The 23167-nt window shown below is 56.4% G+C and overlaps 1 protein-coding gene across 3 annotated transcripts in view; it reads left to right on the top strand.

Annotated features, from left to right (window-relative positions):
- Positions 1–23167, top strand: part of KCNAB1 (potassium voltage-gated channel subfamily A regulatory beta subunit 1) — a 53106-nt gene that overhangs the window by 4897 nt on the left and 25042 nt on the right. The window contains exon 1 of one of the 3 annotated variants that reach the window (XM_030279918.4): positions 9342–10386. The exons of 1 other annotated variant lie outside the window; for it this stretch is intronic. In XM_030279918.4, coding sequence (XP_030135778.2) covers positions 10169–10386 — 218 coding nt within the window. In that variant the 5' untranslated portion in view covers positions 9342–10168. Of the gene's footprint in view, positions 1–9341; positions 10387–10802; positions 10934–23167 lie in introns of those variants that run through there. One more of the 3 variants, XM_072933231.1, reaches the window with a different exon arrangement.

Raw genomic sequence — 23167 nt, 5'->3', positions numbered from 1 at the left:
CCTCCAGCTCTCCATGGGTCCAGTCTGAAGTCAGCACAGTAGCAACTCCTTTTTAAAGATTTATTCAATGACATGTGGGAAGTAATGCATTGTGAACAAGAAACCCTTACTAACACTTGTAAGCTGCTTCATTTACAGGCTGATCAGCTCTTTTCCTTCATTGCTTCAGCCAGTGCAGCACAGCTCCTCTGTCACAGAAGACCCCAAAGTGCAGCAGTGCCTCAGCTTGGCTCGTTCCTGGTGACAACAGAATTTCTCTCAGATGAAACACCATTTACAAAGCTAATTTGGTGGTTTTTTTATCCAGCAAGGTGTTTGTTCCCTGCACAGCTCCTTCCCATGCGCTCTGCTGGGCTGGAAAACCTCCCAAGGTTCTGCTCCCTCCCACTCCAGCAGGGTCTGTGAGCTCGGGCAGCTGCGCTCAGGCCTGGGGGGGAAATCCTACAGGAGTAGATGTGGCTGCAAGAGCACCCAGGCAGCTCCAGCAAAACGTGCTGCTGGCAAATGCTGGGGTGGAAAGTATTTCTGGAGGTCCCAGAGTCCTGGGGCACTGCTGGGTTAACCCTGCTGCAGCTGGGCTGGCGTTTGCAGCCCTGGGTTGTGTTTTATGGCAGCTGAGGTCGTGTCCCGGGAGGGAGAAGTCTTCCCAGGGCACAGGAATCCCTGGCAAACCCACTTCCCTTGGCGTGGCCTCCCTGGGGTGTCCTGCAGGGACCCCCTGAGCCCTCCCGAGGGATTGCTGCCCTCTTTGTGCTGCTTTTGCTGGTTCAGCAATCAATTCAAACCTGGCAATTTGGGATTGTGAGACTGATGCCGAGACTGGCCAGCGGGCAGCCCTTTGAGGGGTGTTCCCTTTCCCTTCCCCATTTTCCCTCTTCCTCTTTTCTCTCCCTTTCTCTTGCAGTGGGCACTGTGAGGAGCTGGCACCCAGCCCGTGCCCAGTGCTGCCATCCTGTTCCAGATAGATTCAGCACCTGGCTGAGGGATGGGATTGTTCCTGCACCGGAGATTAAACAGCTTTTGGCTTAGGGCAGAGATGATGGGCAGGGATTACAGATGTGTTTAAATCAGGATCAGCCTGTAGCCACTCACTCACCGTCTCCCACAGCACAGGAACTGGGGCAGGGCAGCAAAGGACGTTTTGTACAACGGGTTTGAGCACAGGAAACCTTTGGCAGCCTCTGTGATGGAGCTGAGGAACTCCCTGGATGTGCTGGAGCTCCAGCAGGCTGGAGATGCTACCAGGTACCAGCCAAGGCCATGTGAGGTGCTGAGCACCAAGGGGGGATTTACATCCCTGCAGAGCTGCCCCAGAAAAGGGGAATTTGGGAATGATCCCTTTGCCCTCGCTGCTCTTCCAGCCTTCCTCAGCGAGGCCCATTTTGTGCATTGAAGCTTTAAAATATCTAATCTTTAGATGGCAAAATATAGGAGGGCTCTTGATGGGGTCCTGTAATCCTGCACTGTAATCCTGTCCTCATCTGCTCCGAGTGCTGCTGCATTATATTTATTGGGATGTATCTTCCAGCCTAATGTCTCCCCTAGTTCCTGTGCAGATTGATGCACGGGGCTGCATCCAGATGTTCCTTTTTCAAATAGTCCCTGTCAGGCTCCTGAGTGGTTTTTGAGTCTGTTCAAACCAGCAGCAGCTGCCAGGTGTGGCGGTGACAGGGCACTTCCCATGTCTGGCCCTTTTCCTGTGACCTCAGTCCCTTGGGGTTTGTCATTTTTTAGGGTGCATCCATTCCGGGATGATTCCCTGGAGTCCTCCCAGAGCTCCGTGTGCTGCTGCCCCAGGCTCATTCCCATTTCTGTGGGAAGTTCCCTCCGTGGGGGCTTTGTGGGGAAAAAAAAGCAGATTTTACCCTCCCCATTCCCAGGGCTGCAGAGGATCCCGGCTGACCCTCGGCTGCTGCCCAGCAGGAATTTGCACTTCTGCTGCTTTTCCCTGATTTTGCTGCTTTTCCCTGACTTCTGCTGCTTTTCCCTGACTTCTGCTTTTCCCCGAATTCTGCTGCTTTTCCCCGAATTCTGCTGCTTTTCCCCGAATTCTGCTGCTTTTCCCTTGAACTTCTGCTGCCTTTCCCCTGACTTCTGCTGCTTTCCCCTGAGTTTTTTCTGCTTTTCCCTGACTTTTTTTCTGCTTTTCCCTGATTTTGCTGCTTTTCCCTGACTTTTTTTCTGCTTTTCCCTGACTTTTTTTCTGCTTTCCCCATAACTTTTGCTGCTTTCCCTGAACTTTTGCTTCTTTTCCCTGTCTTTTGCTGCTTTTCCCTGTCTTTTGCTGCCTTTCCCTGACTTTTGCTGCTTTTCCCTGATTCTGCTGCCTTTCCCTGACTTTTTTTCTGCTTTCCCCTGACTTCTGCTGCTTTTCCCTGACTTCTGCTGCCTTTCCCTGACTTCTGCTGCCTTTCCCTGACTTTTGCTGCTTTTCCCTGACTTTTTTTCTGCCTTTCCCTGACTTCTGCTGCCTTTCCCTGACTTTTGCTGCTTTCCCCTGATTTTTCCTGCCTTTCCCTGACTTCTGCAGCTCTCCCCTCGTGCTGTGGAGCCCTGGCTGTGCTGGCAGGTGCTGGGCAGGAGCTCCCGCTGAGCTCCTCCTGCTCCTGCAGTTTGGGACATTCTGGGTGTATTTATAGCCAGGTTTGGAGGCTGCAGGCTGGGATGGAACACAGCCCACGTGGGTTAAAAGAGCTTTGTCCGAGTCTTTGGGCTGACTTTGGGATGTGCTGAGGAAGGGAAGCTGCCGGATGCTGCGCTGACACAAAGTGCTGAGCAGAAATCCGGGAGCAAACCCTCCTCCCGGGGCTTGCAGCTTCATTTCAAGGCTGCCTCTTTAGGGTGGTGACAAATCCAGGCTCTGCAAGGCTCAGGTCCTGTGTCACCAGCCTGTGCCTGGCACCAAAGGTGGGCACGGCTCAGGTGGAGCCCCGTGGGTGGTTCTTTGCACCCATCTTTGAACCAGAACTTGATTTTGGTGTGTTTTCATAGTTGCTGCTTCACCCCTGAGGCAGAAAGGCTCCAGAAGCCAGCAGGGTGTTTCCATCAGCCCAAGGGCACCCTTGGAGAGCCCACAGGGACCCTGGAGAGCTCACAGGGACCCTTGGAGAGCCCACAGGGACCCTTGGAGAGCCCACAGGGATCCTTGGAGAGGTCACAGGGACCTTTGGAGAGCCCATGGGGATCCTTGGAGAGCCCACAGGGACCCTTGGAGAGCTCACAGGGACCTTGGAGAGCCCACAGGGACCCTTGGAGAGCTCACAGGGACCCTTGGAGAGCCCATGGGGAGCCTTGGAGAGCTCACAGGGACCCTTGGAGAGCCCATGGGGACCCTTGGAGAGCCCACAGGGACCTTGGAGAGCCCACAGGGACCTTGGAGAGCTCACGGGGACCCTTGGAGAGCCCACAGGGACCTTGGAGAGCCCACAGGGACCCTTGGAGAGCCCACAGGGACAGGCTGGGGCTGCTGGGGAGCTGCTCCCTGAGCGTTTTCACTGCAGAAAAAGACACAGAGCTGCTCCCCGAGCGTTTTCACTGCAGAAAAAGACACAATCTGTAGATTGCAGGAGCAATTATTCATTTCCCCTGAGGGCCTAATGAGCGGTTATGCATTTGGCAGTAAGTAATGATCCTCTTGCAAATCTTTTTGTTAATTAAATGGGCGCTGATCCAGTGCAAAAGTGGTTGTTCAATGTTTGGGATGTGCCCAGAGATTGGGGACTCATTGCCCGGCCAGCTCTGCCCTGGGAAATACAGAAATATTGGCTTGGCACTGCTTGGCAGTGGCTGGAGGTCACCTGGAGCCTTCAGAGTGCCTTGCACTTGATTTTCTACAATGGCATTGCCCCTGGATCCCTGGCAGTGCCCAGGGCCAGGCTGGGCAGGGCTGGGAGCTCCCTGGGACAGAGCAGAGTGTCCCTGCCACGGCAGGGGTGGCACTGGGTGTGTCCCTGCCGTGGCAGGGGTGGCACTGGGTGCCTTTCAGACCCCTTCCAATCCAAACCATTCCATGACCGTGTGATGCTCAGAGGTACATCGTGCTCTTGCCTTGTGGGCCAAAAAATGTTAAAAATAAAAAAGTTAAAAGCCTTTGCTGAAAGTGAAAAGAGCAGAGGAAAATTCAGGAGCTGGGCCCTGGCTCCTGCCTGGCACAGAGTGCTGTGCCTGCACCTGCCCAGGTGCACAGCAGGTTCCAGAGCTCCCAAAATGCTGATTTTTAACCAGCTGTGTGGGCTGGTACCTGAGAGGCAGAGAAGTGCTGACACAGGAGCCTGGCAGTGGGGAAAGGATCCATTAAAATTAATGGGGCTGAGGATGGTTCCCTGTAAAACTGCTGGGTTTCAGCAAACCACTGTGCTGGATGCTCCTCAATCCCAGCAGATGCCTGTTTTTTGGGGTGCTGCTGGGGTGAGGAGCTTTGCAGGGAGCAGGGAGTGAGCTCTGTGCCCTTCTGCTGCGTGGTGGGGTTCACCCCCTGGCACCCACGGAAATAACTGCAAATGCTGCTGCAGCTGAGAGACAGACTCGCAGGAGAAGACTTAAAATTCTTCTCTGCACAATGCTGTTGGGGAAGGTGCTGGTTTTAATAGTGCTTATTATGCAGTGGTGACTTACGTAAGACAATGACTGATGGAGACACTTGGCTGCTCTGAGCTGCTCTGAGGGGCCAAGTCCTCCGTGGCTGTAGGAGGAGGTGAAAACGGAGCGTTTGCAGAAGAGGGGGAAGTGTTCTGAAGGGGAATTCATTGGAATGGAGTTTCCCAAAGAGCACAGTGTGCTGTAGCTGGTCCTTGTGCTGCCCCTCTGCCAGTTAACCTGACAGAATCAGGAGGTCCTGCTGTCATTGCTCCCCCGTGTCCCAGAGCAGGGCAGCTGGAGCTGTGTGTGTCACCCAGAGCCAAACCCCACCAGCTGTGTGTCACCCAGACCCAAACCTCACCAGCTCTGTGTCACCCAGACCCAAACCCCACCAGCTGTGTGTCACCCAGACCCAAACCTCACCAGCTCTGTGTCACCCAGACCCAAACCCCACCAGCTGTGTGTCACCCAGACCCAAACCCCACCAGCTGTGTGTGTCACCCAGACCCAAACCCCACCAGCTGTGTGTGTGTCACCCAGAGCCAAACCCCACCAACTGTGTGTCACCCACACCCAAACCCCACCAGCTGTGTGTGTGTCACCCACACCCAAACCCCCCAGACCCAAACCCCACTCCCCAGCAGCCTTTCTCCACCCAAGTTAATCTACAGCTCTAAGCTGTTACAAGTAATTCTGGGGTGAGATGTGACGTGTGTGGGTAACACAGCTATGTCCATAATTGCCTAAAATCCACTATTCACCGACACAGCCAGGCTGGGAGGACACAGCTGGGGCTGAACTCTGTTTGGAATACATTTATCCATTGGGGATGCGAAGCACACGGGGAAAATCTGTGTAGAACACGAGTGTGGCAGAAGGGAAAGTCATTTCTCAGCCACGAGCTGGCACAGCAGCTCTGAGCACCCAGGGGTGCTGCTGCTGCTGCTGCTGCTGCTGGGGATGCTCCTCTGCTCTGGGCCTGGTGTGGATGCCTGGGTACCACATCAGGGGCTCCCGGGGGGAATAAAACACAAAACCTCCTTGTACGGTGCTCTGAGTGCTCTGATCCCACAGAGGGGCCTGAGCTGGAAGGACCTGAAAGACCATGAAGTGCTCAGTGGAGCAGGATACATCAATAAAATGGTGACTTCTGGAGCCCTTCATGTGAGGCCCTGGCCTGCAGTCAGCTGAGGAATGGAACAGATAGCATGGGAAAATTAAATTACTGCTTCAGAGCAGGGATCCAGCACTAATGGGCAGCAGGCACGGTGGGGGGTGTTGTCTCTGAGGGGACAAACAGCCAAAAATTGGGTTGTGGTCCTGGTGGGTTCCACCCACCCTGTGTCAGACACGGAGAGCCCCAGGCTGGCTCCTGGTGCTGGTTCCTTCCGCTGCTTTGGGGATTCTTCACCAAATCCTGCTGGGTTAGAGCTGCTGGGGCTCCCTTGGGGCTGGGGGTGCCCCACACCCGGGCTGGGGCTGGCCTTGGAGCCGGGGCTTGGGGTGGGATGGGAGTTTGGATTTAGAGCAGCACAGAATCCCAGCCTGGTTCGGCTTGGAGGGACCTTCGAGCCCACCCAGTGCCACCCGTGCCATGGCAGGGACACCTCCCACTGTGCCAGGCGCTCCAAATTCCAGTGTCCAGCCTGGTGGGGACATTCCAGGGATGCAGGGGCAGCCACAGCCATATCCCAAGCCCGTGCTGGCAGGGCAGCGTGCCTCAGAGCTGTCACTCCCTGTCAGAATCTGAGCTATTGATGATTCTGAGATTGTAAAAGTCTCTGTCTGTCAGCCCCGCTGCCAAAGCAGAAGCCATAATTGGTCTGTGCTGTTTCAAGGTTGTTTATTCTGTTTATCTCTAACATGTTCTGCTGCCCTGCCGCAGCTCTGTCCTGCAGGGCAGCGTGTGGGGCTCTGCCCTCAGTGGGATGGTACAAACATTAAATACCACAAACTACCTGTGCTGGATTTACAATAACGTGCCAATATCTGTCACCTACGTTGGACAGTGTGTCCCCAGCCTGAACCAACAGAAAAATGCCAACACCACAGTGACACATGGAGGGCATGAAGAAGGAGAAAAAGGACAAGACACACCCAATTTCCTCCATCTTGTCCCCTTTGGACCCCTAATCTAGAATCCTAAAATTTTACTTTTGCACCTGTGCCACACTTAATTATTACTCATATCAAACACTCAGAGCTGGTAATTGATCCTGTAAGATTGAAAACTCTTTTCCATGGGCAGAGATCACAGACAGTGTCTCTGGGGGCTCTGTCCAGGGGGTTCCTGACCCCTGCCAGGGTCCCAGGGCAGCCAGAGGGAAGCCCTGGGTTCCCACAACTCCCACGTTTGGTCCATGCTGGGCAGATGGAGCCCTCAGAGCTGTCACACTCCCACAGGTGACAGAACTCGGGTGTCAGCAGAGGAACCCCGGCGGGGCACTGCCCCCAGCCTGCCTCAAAACCTGCCAGAACGACGCCTTTTAACTAAAAACCATTTAATGGGAATTTGGATCCATTTAATGGGAATTTGGATCCATTTAATGGGAATTTGGATCCATTTAATGGGAATTTGGATCCGTTTTCCTCAAGTGCAATTACACACGCAGATGGAGTTTTTGATGTGAAAGCAGCACAAGTGTGATGGCTGTGGGCTCGATTATCACACGGCTTTTGTTCTGCAGCTTTTCCTCACAGCCTGTTCTGGAAAAGAGCCATTCCCAGCGACCCCCAAATTGCTCCGGGGGGCTGGAGCAGACCTGCAGCAGCTCACGAGGTTTCACCCGGCCCGGACTGCAGGACCTTGATTCATGTTGATATTTTGGGCTGCAGCAGCATCCTCCTGGTGCAGGCAGAGCTGTGGGAAGGGCTCCTCCCTCACCTCCCTCACCCCACGGCCCCTTCCAGCCTCCCCCCACAGCTGCAAAAAGCAGTTTTTGTGTTTTGGGGTGTCCTGCCCCTGCCCGAGCAGCTCCTGCTGCCCTGCCCCATGGGCCTGGCTCTGCTGCCTCTTGCTTTCCCCTGGGGTGGCTGCAGGGGCTCAGGGCTGGTGGTGGGGGGTCACAGGGTGCTCACAGGCAGCTGTGGTACCCCACATTTGCTTGATGAAGCATTTTGAGCGAGTCATTTCATGAGGAGGGGTGGTTGTCTCGCTCAGGGAAACGCAGGAGGGCATGTTGTCACAGTGACTTGGTGGCACCGAGGTGGCACTGGGAGCCTGGGCTTGGCTGGTGGCTGAGTCCTCTGCCAGGGGTGTCACGTAGCTCCTCTTCCACAAGCTGGGGGTTTTCATCATGCAGAATTATGTTACTCCAGCGTTTTACTCTAGAGGTGATTATCTTGCTCAGGAAATGAAATAAATCCCATATTTAAATACATCTTCTGTGGAGAGACTGTAACCCCTCCAGAGCTAAGCAGCTTGAGGGAGGATGCTCTCTCTGTGGGGTGTGCAGTGCAGAATGTCACTGTCCCTTTGTGTCCCCTGCCCTGCTGCCTCAGGCTGTGGGCAGCCCTGGCAGTGGGGACAGTGACCCGGGCTCATCCCCAGGACCAAGGGACAACATCTGGCAGGTCTGGCTGCAGTGGGGGAACCCTCAGAGATGTTCAGGGCAGAGGCAGAGCACACCTTGGCACTCCTGAGCCCAGCGAGGGGAATGTTTCCAGGTTTGGCACTCCTGTGCCCAGCGAGGGGAATGTTTCCAGGTTTGGCACTCCTGCTCTGGGCTCTGAGCACAGCTGGGCTCCAAACCCGGCTGGGTGCTCCAGCTGTGCTCCAGCTGCAGTCCCAGTCCCAGGGAGACCCTGAGGATGTCGTGGCTGTGAGGGGCACCTCGGGGCAGTGACCCCATGGCTCATGCCCCCCGTGCCCCACTGTGCTGGCTTTGCTGGTGCTCTGCAGTACTGATTCGCTGATGAGGGGTCTGGAAACTCTCTGGGGTCCTGCTCCCCCCAAATCCCAAATCCCTGCTTGGGGGTGACCCCAAGGAGCTGTTCCCACTCTGAGGGCAGGGCCTGGGGCTGGCAGTGACCGGGTGGGCACCGGGAGCTCCGGAGGTGCCCCCCAGCCCCCCGGGCAGTCTGGGGCAGAGGCAGGAGTGGGGTCTGGGGAGCCCCTCTGGACCATTCCCCTGCCCTGTGCTGGGTGGGAAAGGGACCACGGGTGACCCTGTCCTGCCACCCATGGGCACCCTGCGCTGTGGGGCTGCACCCAGGGACACCCACTGCCTGTCCCACCGCTGGTGACAATGACAGGGACAGTGACAGGGACAAACGGGGGGCCTGGGGGCCTCCAAACCTGGGGAGGGGATGGGATAGGATGGGATGGGATGGGATGGGATGGGGATGAGGATGGGGATGGGATGGGATGGGATGGGATGGGATGGGATGGGATGGGATGGGATGGGATGGGATGGGATGGGATGGGATGGGATGGGATGGGATGGGGATGTGGATGGGGATGGGGATGGGGATGGGGATGGGGATGGGGATGGGGATAAGGATGGGGATGGAAGGCGGATAGGGAAGATTTGATCTGCTGAGGGATGAGGACGGTTTTCCTTCCAAGCCTTTTTGCTGCGGTTTATTCCGCCGGCGATGCCGGGGAGCAGGATTAACCCTGTCCCTGCCGCGGGCCGGGGGCTGCGGGCGGCGGCTCGGGGCGCCAGGAGCAGCGCGGCATTAACGTGTTAACTCCCTCACACACCGGAACGCCGCGATTTTCCTCCCCCTCCCCCTATATTTTTTTTTGCCATTCCCCCGTAATTAACCCATTTTAACACGCCGTAGAAGACCTCGCTTAGCGATGCCGGCAGGGATTTTTCCGTGCGGATCTGCCTGATCGCCTGCCTTCCCTCGGAGCACAAAGCAGGCCCGCGGTTCGCATCCCGCCCATCCTCTCCATCCTTCCCGCAGCCTCTGGCGGGGGATCCCGGGGCCGCTGCGGAGCTCCGCCAGCGCTCGGCGGGCTGCCATGGGTGGGAGGTAGCGCTGTGCGCCTGGGCGGAGGACACCGATGGATGCTGCCGCTGCTTAGGGAGGGGGACGGGGCTCGGCCGTGCCCGCTCCGCGCTCCGGGCTCCGGCAGGATGATTTAAAACCAGCGGCCGGGAGCGATCGGCACGGAGGAACGGAGCTCCGGGAGAGCCTGAGCCATGGATGCTTCTGGTTGAGCAGCGGAGAGACCGGAGAGAGCCCGGTGCCAGCCCGGTGCCAGCCCGGTGCCAGCCCGGTGCCAGCCCGGAGGGAGCCCGGAGCGAACCCGGAGCGAACCCGGAGCGAACCCGGAGCCGGCGGGGAGTTCGCCTTCCTCCGCCGGCAGCACCGCCGGAGCCCCCGGTGCCACCGCCGGAGCTCCCGGTACCACCACCGGAGCCCCCGGTGCCACCGCCGGAGCCCCCGGTACCACCACCGGAGCCCCCGGTGCCACCGCCGGAGCTCCCGGTACCACCGCCGGAGCTCCCGGTGCCACCACCGGAGCCCCCGGAGCTCGGGCAGCCCCGGGCCGGGGCTTTACCGGCCGAACCGGGCAGCTGCAGCCCCCGGGGCCCCGGGGGTCCGCCCCGCAGCCGGCCGGGGCGCCGCGGCCGCGATGCAAGTGTCCATCGCCTGCACGGACCACAACTTGAAGAGGAATGGTGAAGACAGACTCATCAGCAAGCAGAACAGCACGACCCCGAACGTAGTGAATGCAGCCCGGGCGAAATTTCGGACAGTGGCTATTATCGCTCGCAGTTTGGGGACGTTCACCCCGCAGCACCACATTTCTTTAAAAGAATCCACCGCAAAGCAAACGGGCATGAAATATAGGTATGGGCACGGTCTCGGTCTTTGTTCCCTTGCAGTGTGATCGCTCCTGGCTTTGCCTGCCTGGGTGCACCTGGGTTTGCAGAGCAGCTCTCTCCGCCGGTTATTAATAGATTTTTGAACTCGGGCATCACTGGAAAGCTTTGGGGTGTTTGTGGTTTTGCAGGCGGGTGTATTTGGGATTCTGTACCCGAATCTGCTCGGGCGGATTCCGTGAATTTGTGACAGCGGTGCTAAGATGGTTCCTATTAAGTGTTCGGTGTAACTAATATTGGTGCTAATGAGCAGAGGAATCAATTAGCCGGGCGTGCTCGGGCCGGGCAGGAAAGTTGGTTTGCAGCGCGGTGTTGGAGCAGAGGCGTGTGCCGTGGGTATCAGCCCACGCGGGGGGGGCTCAGGACTTCTCACCTGGTGCTCCTGGGGAAGGTGAGATCAAAGCCAATTTTAGACAAATGCAGAAAACAAAATCTCGGCCATTCCATAGGAATGCCTCCTGCCTCTCACAGGGTTTTATTCCTCCTAGGCTAGGCTGCAAAAATGAGGAATGGCTGTGAGTTCGGTCTGAAGTGCTCAGTGTGGGCAGCTGATCAGCTTCTGTCCTGCCTTTGGAGTGAGAGGGGTTTGTGTGCCTCTGGGGCTGAGGGATTTGTGTGCCTCTGGGGCTGAGGGTCAGAGGGATTTGTGTGCCTCTGGGGCTGAGGGTCAGAGGGATTTGTGTGCCTCTGGGGCTGAGGGTCAGAGGGATTTGTGTGCCTCTGGGGCTGAGGGTGAGAGGGGTTTGTGTGCCTCTGGGGCTGTGGGATTTGTGTGCCTCTGGGGCTGAGGGTGAGAGGGGTTTGTGTGCCCCTGGGGCTGCAGGATTTGTGTGCCTCTGGGGCTGGCTTTTGCCTGTGCAGAGTGTCCCTTTCAGCCACCAAAGGGGACATTCGGACTGGGAGAAGGGGCCAGCCCGAGGTGGAGCTGCTGCTGGGGGAGGCAGCTGGCACAGGGGGCTCCATGGGCAGGCTGAGGGGTGTGGGGCTCCGGGCACATTTCTCCTGCTAGCTCCCAGCCCATGGGGTACCAGCAGGGCTCCTGTGCCCCCCGAGCTGCCCTGGGGAGCTGCAGGATGCACTTTGGTGTAAATGCTGCCTTTGGGGTCCTGGGACAGCCGCAAAGCTGCTCTGGGTTCAGCGGCCGCTCCCGGATCCCGGCGTGGTGCAGCAGGGCAGGGTGGTCCATCCTGCAGCTCGGGAAATGCCACTGTTCCCTCCCCAGGAGCTGCAGGGACTGCAGGCAGCGTGGATGGGTGCTCAGGTGTCATTTTCTGGGCTTTCCTTGCCCGGCCTCTCCAGCTGCTCCTCCCTGTCCTTCAGCCATGACCAAGGTCCAGCAGGGCCCTTGCACCCTCCCGTTGTGGTGTTGGCAGCAGAAGTCCTCAGTGAGCTGTGCTGGCTGATAAATGTCTCCTGGAGCCGGCTGCCAGCTGGACAGGGGCTGGGGTGGCATGGCAGGGGCAGTGCCAGGGGGATCCCAGTCCCAGGCCATGGGGAGGGCAGTGTTTGGGGCATGGCAGAGGGCCTTGGCCAGAGACAGGACACACAAAATCAGTGTAACTCATCCTTTAACCACCTCCCCAGTGAGGCAACGGCGGCCAGTGGCTCCTGTGACCCCTGAGCCCTCTGGCAGCCCCATCCAGGCCAGCATGCCTCAGTTTCCCCATCTGTGGGAGACAATCTTTGATGATATCCCTCAGGGACAGGACCTGCTCCCAGGCCACCCTGGCTGGCTGTAAGGGCACTCACTGTGTGCTAATTGCCAGCAGTTATCCCATTTCCCCGGCTCCCAGCTCTACACCCCAGAGAATCACAATTCCTTGCTCCTGCAGCCTCCAGGGCCGGGCCTTTGGGTGTCCTTTCTGCCTCATTCCTGGCTGGGGTTTGGGGACTGAGGGTGGCTTGTCCCAGCAGAGTTCTCCCAGCCCCAGCCCCGGGAGCTGCACCAGGAATAGCAGCTCGTTGGCGACAGGGCTGAGCTTTTCTCTTTATGACTAATCTCCGCTGCTGCTCGCGGATCTCTCCGTGTGCAGAGCCCATTTCTCCCCAGGAGCAGCAGCTCAGGGGGATTTGGAGGAAGAGCTGAGTACCCCTCGGGCTCAGCCGCGAGTCCCGGTAACCTTTGGGTGGGGTGGGGAGGCGCCTTCCAGCCAGCGGAGCTGGAATTCCGCCCTCACCTTGGCACCCCTTCCTCAGCCAAAGCTTTTCCCGGCGGCTGCAGCAGTAATTCTGTGAACTCCTCAGCTTCTGGGGCTGAAGTCCTTCCCAATTCATTTTCTGCCTGAATTATGTCCTTGATGCTGAGCTCTGCAGCGCGAGCTGCTCCAAATGCCACCCCAGCCTCGCTGGCCCTCGATGCACTCTGAAAATACCGAGAGACGCTGCCCCCGGGCACGGCTGTCCCCGGGCACGGCTGCCCCATGGCACGGCTGCCCCATGGCACGGCTGTCCCCGGGCACGGCTGCCCCTGGCACGGTTCGGCTGTCCCTGGCACGGCTCGGCTGTCCCTGGCACGGCTGCCCCTGGCACGGCACGGCTCCGGGATGCTCCCGATCCCGGCTGCCTCCCCCGGTGCCAGGCGCTCCGATCCGCTGGCATTATGTAAAAAGGAGAGACAGCGACTCCGGCTGTGCCAGGGCTGGGGGCGGCAGAGGAGCCAACTCGGGGGCATTTCACCCGGTGACAGCCCCTGGCCCCGCTCCAGCTCGGGGACTTGGAATAGGAAAGGCAAAAGGTGACGGGGATAAAAGCGCTCGCCGGGAGCAGCTGCGGATCCAAAGGCTCAGGTGTGTCCCCGCGGCGCTCACCTGAGCAAAGCGCGGCTCTGCCTTTGCCCAGCCAGCTCTGCCTTGGGCATCTCCCCTGGCAGCAGCCTGGCACCTCCCAGCCACCGGCTCCGCTGTCCCCGCCGGGCACAGCCCAAAAATGCTGGTTTTGGTATTTTCCGTGCTCCAGTCCCGCTGGGGAGCCTGCCCGGGTGCTCGGGGGGAATAGCTGGGGTCGTTCGAGCCTTTCTTTGCAAACGCTTGGTTTGGAAAATTGCAATTTCTGCTGGGAGCAAAGGATGCGGCTTTGCCTCCTGGGAGGGGACACCGGCCCGGCTCTGTCCCTGCTCCGACCGTGCACAGTCACATCTCCTCTCTCCGTGTGTGCCGTAGCTTCTCTCAAATCCTTTTCGGAGCCTGTTCTCAGCCCGTGAGGCACAGCTCAGGAATGAGTTTTTGCTGATGCTGGTGCCTTGGCAATGGCTCTTCAGGGTCCCGGGAAGCCCAGGCCCCTCTAGAACCCCCAGACTCTTTGATCCCACCCCTGTCCTTCACAGCTCAGCACTGCAGAGCCGTGCCCAGAGCACCCTGCCAGCCCAGGGGCCTGCTCTGTGCCAGGATGTGCCCGGGGCTGGGATGTGCCCAGAGCTGGGATGTGCCAGGATGTGCCCGGAGCTGGCACAGGATGGGGTGTGCCCGGAGCTGGGATGTGCCCGGAGCTGGGATGTGCTGGGATGTGCTGGGATGTGCTGGGATGTGCTGGGATGTGCTGGGATGTGCCCAGAGCTGGGATGCACTGGGATGTGCTGGGATTTGCTGGGATGTGCTGGGATGTACTGGGATGTGCTGGGATTTGCTGGAAGCTGGAATGTGCTGGGATGTGCTGGGATGTGCCCAGAGCTGGGATGTGGTGGGATGTGCTGGGATGTGCTGGGATGTGCTGGGATGTGCTGGAAGCTGGGCTGTGCCCGGAGCTGGGATGTGCTGGGATGTGCTGGGATGTGCTGGGATTTGCTGGGATGTTCTGGGAACTGGCTGTGCCTGGAGTTGGGATGTGCTGGGATGTGCTGGGATGTGCTGGGATGTACTGGGAGCTGGGATGTGCTGGAATCTGGGCTGTGCTGGGATGTACTGGGATGTGCTGGGCTGTGCTGGGATGTACTGGGATGTGCTGGGACGTGCTGGGATTTGCTGGGATGTGCTGGGACGTTCTGCGATGTTCTGGGATGTGCTGGGAGCTGGGCTGTGCCCGGAGCTGGGATGTGCTGGGATGTGCTGGGAGCTGGGCTGTGCTGGGATTTGCTGGGATGTGCTGGGATTTGCTGGGACGTTCTGCGATGTTCTGGGATGTGCTGGGATGTGCTGGGATGTGCTGGGATGTGCTGGGCTCTGCCCGGAGCTGGGATGTGCTGGGATGTGCTGGGATGTGCTGGGATGTGCCCAGAGCTGGGATGTACTGGGATATTCTGGAAGCTGGCCTGTGCCGGACCCGCCGCTGCGGGGCCGATTTGGGGCCGTCAGCAGTTCTCAAATAACCCTTTTGCCGAGCCCTGCCCGCGCATGGGCACGAGGGGCCCAATTTTGAGAGCACAACTATCAATTTGTGCTCATCCATAATTGATGGAGGCAGCTCTGGCCATTAACTGCGGCCCGAGCCTAAACAAAAATCTGATCTGCAGAGGCAGATTGGTGGAGCTCATCCTCCGGGGAGCCTGGGCAGGGTGGGGAGAGGCCATCGGGCACCATCGGGGCACCATCGGGGCACCATCGGGGCACCATCAGCCGAGGTGAAACCCATCCTTCCCACCCAGGGGGGAGAACCTTCCCTCTTTAGAGAAGTGTAAAACCAAGAGAAAAGGGGGGTCAGAAAGGGTTGTGTCCCTGCCCAGCATTGTTTGCAGATCTGGGGGAGCTGAGCAGGTGGGGATGGGGAAGGTACAGGGAGGAATCTGTGGAAGAAAAGCTGCTGACATTGGAATTATGTAAAGGTGACCTGGACAGATAAACCTGGAGAAGGAAAGTTTGCTTTCTTCTCATCCCCTGGGAGAGGGGAGTGTTTAGAGTAGGTTTTCAGAAGGGATTGTTCTCTGTGAGGGTGGGCAGGGCTGGGATGGAATTCCCAGAGCAGCTGTGGCTGTCCCTGCATCCCTGGCAGTGCCCAAGGCCAGGCTGGACACTGGGACAGGGGGAGGTCGGGGTGGGTGGCAGGGGTGGCACTGGCAGGGCTTTAAACCCCTTCCAAAGCCGGGGTGATGCTGGGATCGTGTGGAGCAGCCCCCAGCCCTTCCTGGAGGGGTCCTGGGGCAGCTGGAGGATCCAGGGGATGGGGATTCCAGCAGGGATCCAGCCCAGGATGGGGATCCCAGTGGAGCCCTGAGGGGGGATCCAGCCTGGGATGGGGATCCCAGCAGGGAATCCAGCCCGGAATGGGGATCCCAATGGGGAATCCAGCCCGGGATGGGGATGCCAGTGGGGAATCCAGCCCGGGATGGGGATCCCAGTGGGGAATCCAGCCTGGGATGGGGATCCCAGTGGGGAATCCAGCCTGGGATGGGGATCCCAGTGGGGAATCCAGCCTGGGATGGGGATCCCAGCGGGAATCCAGCCCGGGATGGGGATCCCAGTGGGGAATCCAGCCCAGGAGGGGGATCCCAGTGGGGAATCCAGCCCAGGATGGGGATCCCAGAGGGGAATTCACCCCGGGATGGAGATCCCAGTGGGGGATCCAGCCCGGGATGGGGATCCCAGTGGAGCCCTGAGGGGGGATCCAGCCCGGGATGGGGATCCCAGCAGAGCCCTGGGATGGGGATCCCATCAGGGTCACCGTGGGCTGCAGAATTCCTTTGGGAATTGCGGGTGCCAAGGGCTGGAAGTGGCAGCAGGTATTTCTTAGCAGCGTTCCATTTCTGTTTCCAAGCATTAACCATAATAACTACCTCACATATTTAGGAAATTGTGGTTTATTTAAGTCTGGCTGCAATTATGAGCAGTTTAAAACTCTCGCATGCAAATGGTACAATTATTTTGGTATCGAGTTCCATATTGTTTCTGCACTCTCCGCATCAGGCTGACTTTTATGGCTCATTGTCTGATCTTCATTTTCCTGCTGCAAATTAAGATCAATCCAGTGAACAGAATGGATTTATTCAGGTTTGGGCACACATTTATTCAGGTTTGGGCACACATTTATTGGGGTTTGGGCTCACATTTATTCGGGTTTGGGCTCACATTTATTCGGGTTTAGACACATTTATTCAGGTTTGGGCACACATTTATTCAGGTTTGGGCACACATTTATTTGGGTTTAGACACACAGTTATTCAGGTTTGGGCACACATTTATTTGGGTTTGGGCACACAGTTATTTGGGTTTGGGCACACAGTTATTTGGGTTTGGGCACACAGTTATTCAGGTTTGGGCACACTTTTATTCAGGTTTGGCCACACATTTGTTTGGGTTTAGACACACATTTATTCAGGTTTGTCCCTGTCACCCGTGAGTGAATGTCCCTGTCACCCATTGCTGACTCTCCCTGTCACCCGTGGGTGTCACTGTCACCCGTGGGTGTCCCTGTCACCCATGGGGTCACTGTAACCCATGAGTGTGTATCCCTGTCACCCATGGGTGTGTGTCCCTGTCACCCGCGGGTGGGTGTTCCTGTCACCCACTGCTACCTCTCCCTGTCACCCCATGTCCCTGTCTGGGTGGTGTCAGTGGGTGTCAATGGGTGGCAGTGGGTGGCAGTGGGTGGCAGTGGGTGGCTGTGGGTGGCTGTGGGTGGCTGTGGGTGTCAATGGGTGGCAGTGGGTGGCTGTGGGTGTGGCAGTGGGTGACAGTGGGTGGCTGTAGGTGACAGTGGGTGGCAGTGGGTGGCAGTGGGTGGCAGTGGGTGGCAGTGGGTGGCAGTGGGTGGCTGTGCCCTGGTGCTGGTGCCAGGGCAGGTCCTGCCAGGGCTGCTCAAAGCCAGCCCTCCCCAGGCTGCATTTCCATCTGGAGCTGCTGACAGCTCCAATCTAACGCTGAAATGGATGGCAGAGAAGCTGTAATTTAATTACTCGTGGCTCACACTGTTTAAGACATTTCAAATATATTATTTTAGCCTGGCTGCTTTGGCAAAATCCAATTGGAATTTTGAGTGTGCTTATTTTTATTTCAGACTAACGCTCCAAAACTCCTTCTGTAGAATGTGTTTGTTGAGAAATTAATTGTCTTTGAGGAAAGGAAAATGCCCTGGGTGGGACTTGCTCCTCCAAGCATCCAAATGTGTTTGAATTGTTTCTCAAAGTACTTTTGGGGCCTGGTGTCCTGATCCCTCTCTGGGCTGGCCCTGTGCCCCCTCAGGGAGTTTTGGGAGATGTTTGTTATTATTAAAATTACATTGTTTAGGAACACACAGAATCACAGATATGATTATATACAGGTGCTTTTATTGAGAGCTCTGGGAATCAGGGGTACAGACCCAAATCTGAACGTATTTTATATTCTATCCTTATACAACTTACACATTCATTATTAAAATTACATTGTTTAGGAACACACATAATCACAGATATGATTATATACAGGTGCTTTCACTGAGAGCTCTGGGAGTCAGGGGTACAAACCCAAATCTGACTCCGACACGGATTTTGAGTTGAACATATTTTATATTCTATCCTCATTAACTTACACTTTAATTATTAAACTTACATTGTTCTATTGTATACATTGACATGAGTTTATAGTGATCTTTCTTAGGTCCATGAGCACAGTTTCACATGATTATTCTTTCTGATTAAACAGTAATTATATTTAATTACTAAACAGTCGTCACATCTAACAGTTATATCAATTATCATGTACTAGCTACATAGCACAGTTTTATTTCTCCATGTGCTAAAGGTATTTACCTTTCCAAGGCCTACTGAGCTTATTTTTCCTGTTAGCCCTAAATCTCATGATTTTAAAACCCTTTTACTATCTGTGCACGGGGAGCTGGGCTGGGCTCCTCTGTGAGCTCCTGAGAGCCACCAGGAGAACGCCCTTTGTGTGAGATATTTTGAGGATGAAGTCATAAAAATTCTATGGCTGTACCTATATTTTCCTTTTGGCACTGACATTCCCATAAAAACCGACAGAGAAAAACAGCTTCAGCTGTTTGGCTGGGAAATGCTGCAGCTGCTGCTCAGAGCCACCACTGAGGGTTGGCTTGGAAGGGATGCAGGGCCAGGGACACCTCCCACTCTCCCACTGCTCCAAGCCTGTCCAAGGTGGGAATTTTTTCCCAATTTTCCATCCATCCCCGCCCTCTGGCTGTGGGAAGCCGTTCCCTCCTACCCTCTCACTCCAGGCCCTCCTTCAGCAATTCTTCAAATCTTTCGAAAATGGATTTTCTCTGTCAAAAAGCAAAAGTTCTGCGCAGTAATTAAAACATAAATTCCATTCTTTTTCCCCCAGTGGTTTCCCTACCCCAGGGTGATTTTTTTTTATAACTCCTGCAAATCTCCTTCACATAAATATTGTTGTAAGGAGGGAAATCTCCCCTTTCTGGGCCATCCCTGAGGGTGTTCCTGGATGTCAGTGGGGTGGAGCTGCCTTGGGCTGTGCTGAGAGCCCAGATGGTGGGGACAGGGGGACAGGGGGGACAGAGGGACAGAGGGACAGTGGGACTGGGGGACAGTGGGACAGTGGGACAGTGGGGACAGTGGGGACGGTGGGGACAGTGGGGACAGTGGGGACAGTGGGACAGTGGGACAGTGGGGACAGTGGGGACAGTGGGGACAGGGGGACAGGGTGACAGAGGGACAGTGGGACAGTGGAGACAGGGGGACAGAGGGACAGTGGGGACAGTGGGATAGTGGGGACAGTGGGGACAGAGGGACAGTGGGACAGTGGGACAGAGGGACAGTGGGACAGAGGGACAGAGGGGACAGTAGGACAGAGGGACTGGGGGACAGTGGGGACAGTGGGGATGCCCTGGGGATGCACTGAGGATGCCCTGGGGGTGCACTGTGGGTGCTCTGGGGCTTGGAGCAGCCTGGGACAGTGGCAGGGGTGGGATGGGACAATCTTTAGTGTCCATTCCCACCCAAACCATCCCGGGTTCTGGGGTCTGACTGCAGGAGCGCCTTCGCTGCGCTGCCACTGCAGCACGTGCCGTGCCCCGAATGCAATTCCCGTTATTCCTGTGCCAGGCAGGAGAGCTCCCAGCAGCCTGCAGAGCAGCGAACACCGGCGCTGTCACACGCTGCAGCTGTCAGAGGAATGGCAGAGCAAAGCCCAGGCTGCTCGTGCTCAGGCAGAGCAGAAATCTGTTCTCAGCTTGCACAGGTGGGGCTGCTGCAGCTCCGTGTGTCTGTCCGTGTGTCTGTCCGTGCTGCTCAGCTCTTGGGAACAGGGGTGAAAATCCCTGAGATTGATGCTTGGCACAAATCCCCACACTCCACCAGGCCAGCAGCGTTTGGGCACGCTGGCAGGGCTGCACAGGGAGGATTGATGGGCTGGGACTGGGGGTCCCCAGGGGTCCCTTCCAGCTCAGGACACTCTGTGACCCCGACTCTGTCCGTCTGTCTGTCTGTCTGTCTGGGCTGCAGCTCCTGGCCTCACCTCGGGACACAGGGAGGCTTGGCTGGGACCTGGGGCCATCCTCTGGGCACCCAAAGGTGCCATGGGCTGCTGTGGGGATGGGTGGCACTGTGGGGATCAAGGTGATGCTGTGGGGATGAGGTGGCACTGTGGGGACAGGTGGCACTGTGGGGAGGAGATGGCACTGTGGGGACATGGGGATGAGGTGTCACTGTGGGGATGAGGTGACACTGTGGGGACAAGGTGACACTGTGGGGACATGGGGATGAGGTGGCACTGTGGGGATAAAGTGGCGCTGTGGGGATCAAGGTGGCACTGAGGGGACAGGTGGCACTGTGGGGATGAGGTGTCATTGTGGGCACAGGTGGCACTGTGGGGATGAGGTGATGCTGTGGGGACAAGGTGGCACTGAGGGTTTGAAGTGGCACTATGATGACAGGTAGCACTGTGAGGATGAGGTAGCACTGGGGACCAGGTGACGTTGTGGGGACAGGTGGCACTGCGGGCACAGGTGGCACTGTGGGAATGAGGTGGCACTGTGGGGACAGGTGGCACTGCAGGCACAGGTGACGCTGTAGGGATGAGATGGTGCTGCGGGCACAGGTGGCAGAGGTGGCACTGTGGGCACAGGTGGCACAGGTTTAACCCCATCCTTCCCATTTAACCCCAAACTGGCTGTTTAACCCCAAACTGCCCATTTAACCCCAAATTGGCCATTTAGCCCCAAACTGGCTGAGCTGCAGGAATGCCCTGGCTTGTCCCTGCCACTCTGCCACTCTGCCACCCTGCCACTGTGCCACCGTGCCACCCTGCCACCCTGCCACCATCAGATGTTGGGGAGAAATTCTTTACTCTGAGGCTGGTGAAACCCTGGCACAGAGAATTGGAGGAGTCCCAGGCCAGGTTGGACAGGGCTGGAGCAGCCTGGCACAGTGGCAGTGTCCCTGCCATGGCAGGGGTGGCACTGGGTGGGATTGAAGCTCCTTCCAACCCACACCAGGCTGGGATTCTGCTGTTTTCCCCTGCAGGAGGCAGGGATGGAGCTGGGGTCAAGGCCAGGCCAGGTGTCACTGTCCCCACTCCACAGGTGGCAGGTGAGGGACGTCAGATGAGCTGCAGCGGGAGAGGGAGATGGGGAGGGTCTCTGCTTTCATCAGGATTTTGGTGTCTCTTGAAATAACCTCTTTTTTCAGGGAATAAATTACATATTTTATTCATTTTCTGCACAGAAAGGAGCGGTTCTGGAGCCCTGATGGGGATGTTTCTAAGCAACGTTGTTTTCCCACCACCAGCGTCAGGAGCAGTGACTTTTTTACTTCTTTTTTTTTTCCATATTTTTGTGGCAATAAGACAAACTCTCTGCAGTTTATATCAGGAAAGCTGTGCCATGATTTCCCCAGTTTGGCTGTATCCCCCCACCTGCGAGGGGGTGTGTGAGGGGTCCCCTGGGGGTCACCTGCCCCCGGATTGCTGCACTGGGACCATCCCCTCAGGTTTTATTTTGGTAGAGTTTGCCTGCTGTGGGCACAAGCACAGACACAGGGCAATGAAATGAGGCTTTGAAGAAACCAAAAGCAGATTTATCTGAGTTCTGTGGAGCTCTCCCAAGCCTGGTGATTCTTCTGTGGGTGTGGACTCGAAAATGTTTTAGTCATTGTATGTGTTATTGCAGAGATTTTATTTAAAACTTCTGGTTTTGCATAGGGGGGAAAACCTCTCCTTTTCTGTCTCATTTCTGATCGACATAAATGGATGGATGAATAAATGCATGGATGGGAGATGGAGAGATGGATGGACAGATGGAAGGGTGGATGGATGGATGGATAGGCAGATCAATAAATGAATGGATGGGTAGATAGATCAATGGATGGATGGACAGATGGATGGATAGATAAATCAATAGATGGATGGGTGAATAAATGCATGGATGGGAGAAAAGAAAAGAAAAGAAAAGAAAAGAAAAGAAAAGAAAAGAAAAGAAAAGAAAAGAAAAGAAAAGAAAAGAAAAGAAAAGAAAAGAAAAGAAAAGAAAAGAAAAGAAAAGAAAAGAAAAGAAAAGAAAAGAAAAGAAAAGAAAAGAAAAGAAAAGAAAAGAAAAGAAAAGAAAAGAAAAGAAAAGAAAAGAAAAGAAAAGAAAAGAAAATGGATGGATGATGGATGGATGGAGGATGGTGAAGGTTTCCCGAGGAGGGGAATTAGAGAATGGTGAAGGTTTCCTGAGGAGGGGAATTGGAGGATGGGGAAGGTTTCCCAAGGAGGGGAATTGGAGGAGGATGATGAAGGTTTCCTGAGGAGGGGAATTGGAGGATGGTGGTGAAGGTATCCTGAGGAGGGGAATTGGAGGATGGTGGTGAAGGTTTCCCAAGGAGGGGAATTGGAGGATGGTGAAGGTTTCCCAAGGAGGGGAATTGGAGGATGGTGAAGGTTTCCCAAGGAGGGGAATTGGAGGATGGTGGTGAAGGTTTCCTGAGGAGGGGAATTGGAGGATGGGGAAGGTTTCCCAAGGAGGGGAATTGGAGGAGGATGGTGAAGGTATCCTGAGGAGGGGAATTGCCCTTTCCCACAGCTGGCTGAGGGGTTGTCCTGGGGCTGGGCTGTGTGTGGGAGGATTGAGGTGGCCCTGCAGGGACAGGGACAGCCCCTGGGGCTGCTCCCAGATCCCTCAGCCCAGGACACTCTGTGCCACTGCTGGGCTCTCCCCATCCCCCTGCTCCAGCACTAATTACAGCCCCAAAATTACAATTGTTTTCTGCCCTGTGCCACTGGAGACAGCCCTGTTCTGTGGCTCTGTGGCACGGGGTGCTTTGCAGGGATGTTTAACCCCTGCTTTCTCTATTTGCTTTGGCTGGAGAGCCTCTTGGCTCTGCCCCCACGGCAGTGCCCGTGTCCCTCTGCAGGGCTCTGCTGTCCCTGTGGCCTCAGCAGTGGGTGGTCACTCAGATGTCACCACCTTTTTTCTCCTAAAGCCTGGATTTGTCTGCCAGAGCTGTCTCACCCCCCCGATGAGCCCCAGCTCTTTCTCCTGGCTCCCCAGGCTGCCTGTGCCTGCTCCCCTGGGAGCCCTCTGCTCAGGGCTCATCCCACATCTCTATGTACATATATAAATTACAATTCTTTAGTTCTCCTTCAGCCCTGCTGCACAGTCAGCACTTGTCCTTCCCAGGGAATAATTCAGCTCCAGATTCCCATGAAAGCCATGAAGGAGGCGTGGGGTGAGGGAAGAGGCACAATGGGAATTTTCCACGTCGTGCTGGATCCTCGCTGCTGCCCTGTGCTGAGGGAGGTTTAGGCTGGGCACTGCTGCTTTAGGGCAGGATTCTGGGCAGCATCCACTGCACAGGAGCAAGGCAGGGTGCAACCAAATCCCAGGGGACTTCTCCTTGTAGTGTGGCCCTGGTTGAGGATTGGATTATGTGTGTA

Source organism: Taeniopygia guttata, chromosome 9 (assembly GCF_048771995.1).
Source record: "Taeniopygia guttata chromosome 9, bTaeGut7.mat, whole genome shotgun sequence".
NCBI lineage: Eukaryota > Metazoa > Chordata > Aves > Passeriformes > Estrildidae > Taeniopygia > Taeniopygia guttata.
The sequence above is the reverse complement of the archived record's forward strand: the minus strand, read 5'-3'. Positions and strand labels throughout refer to the sequence as shown.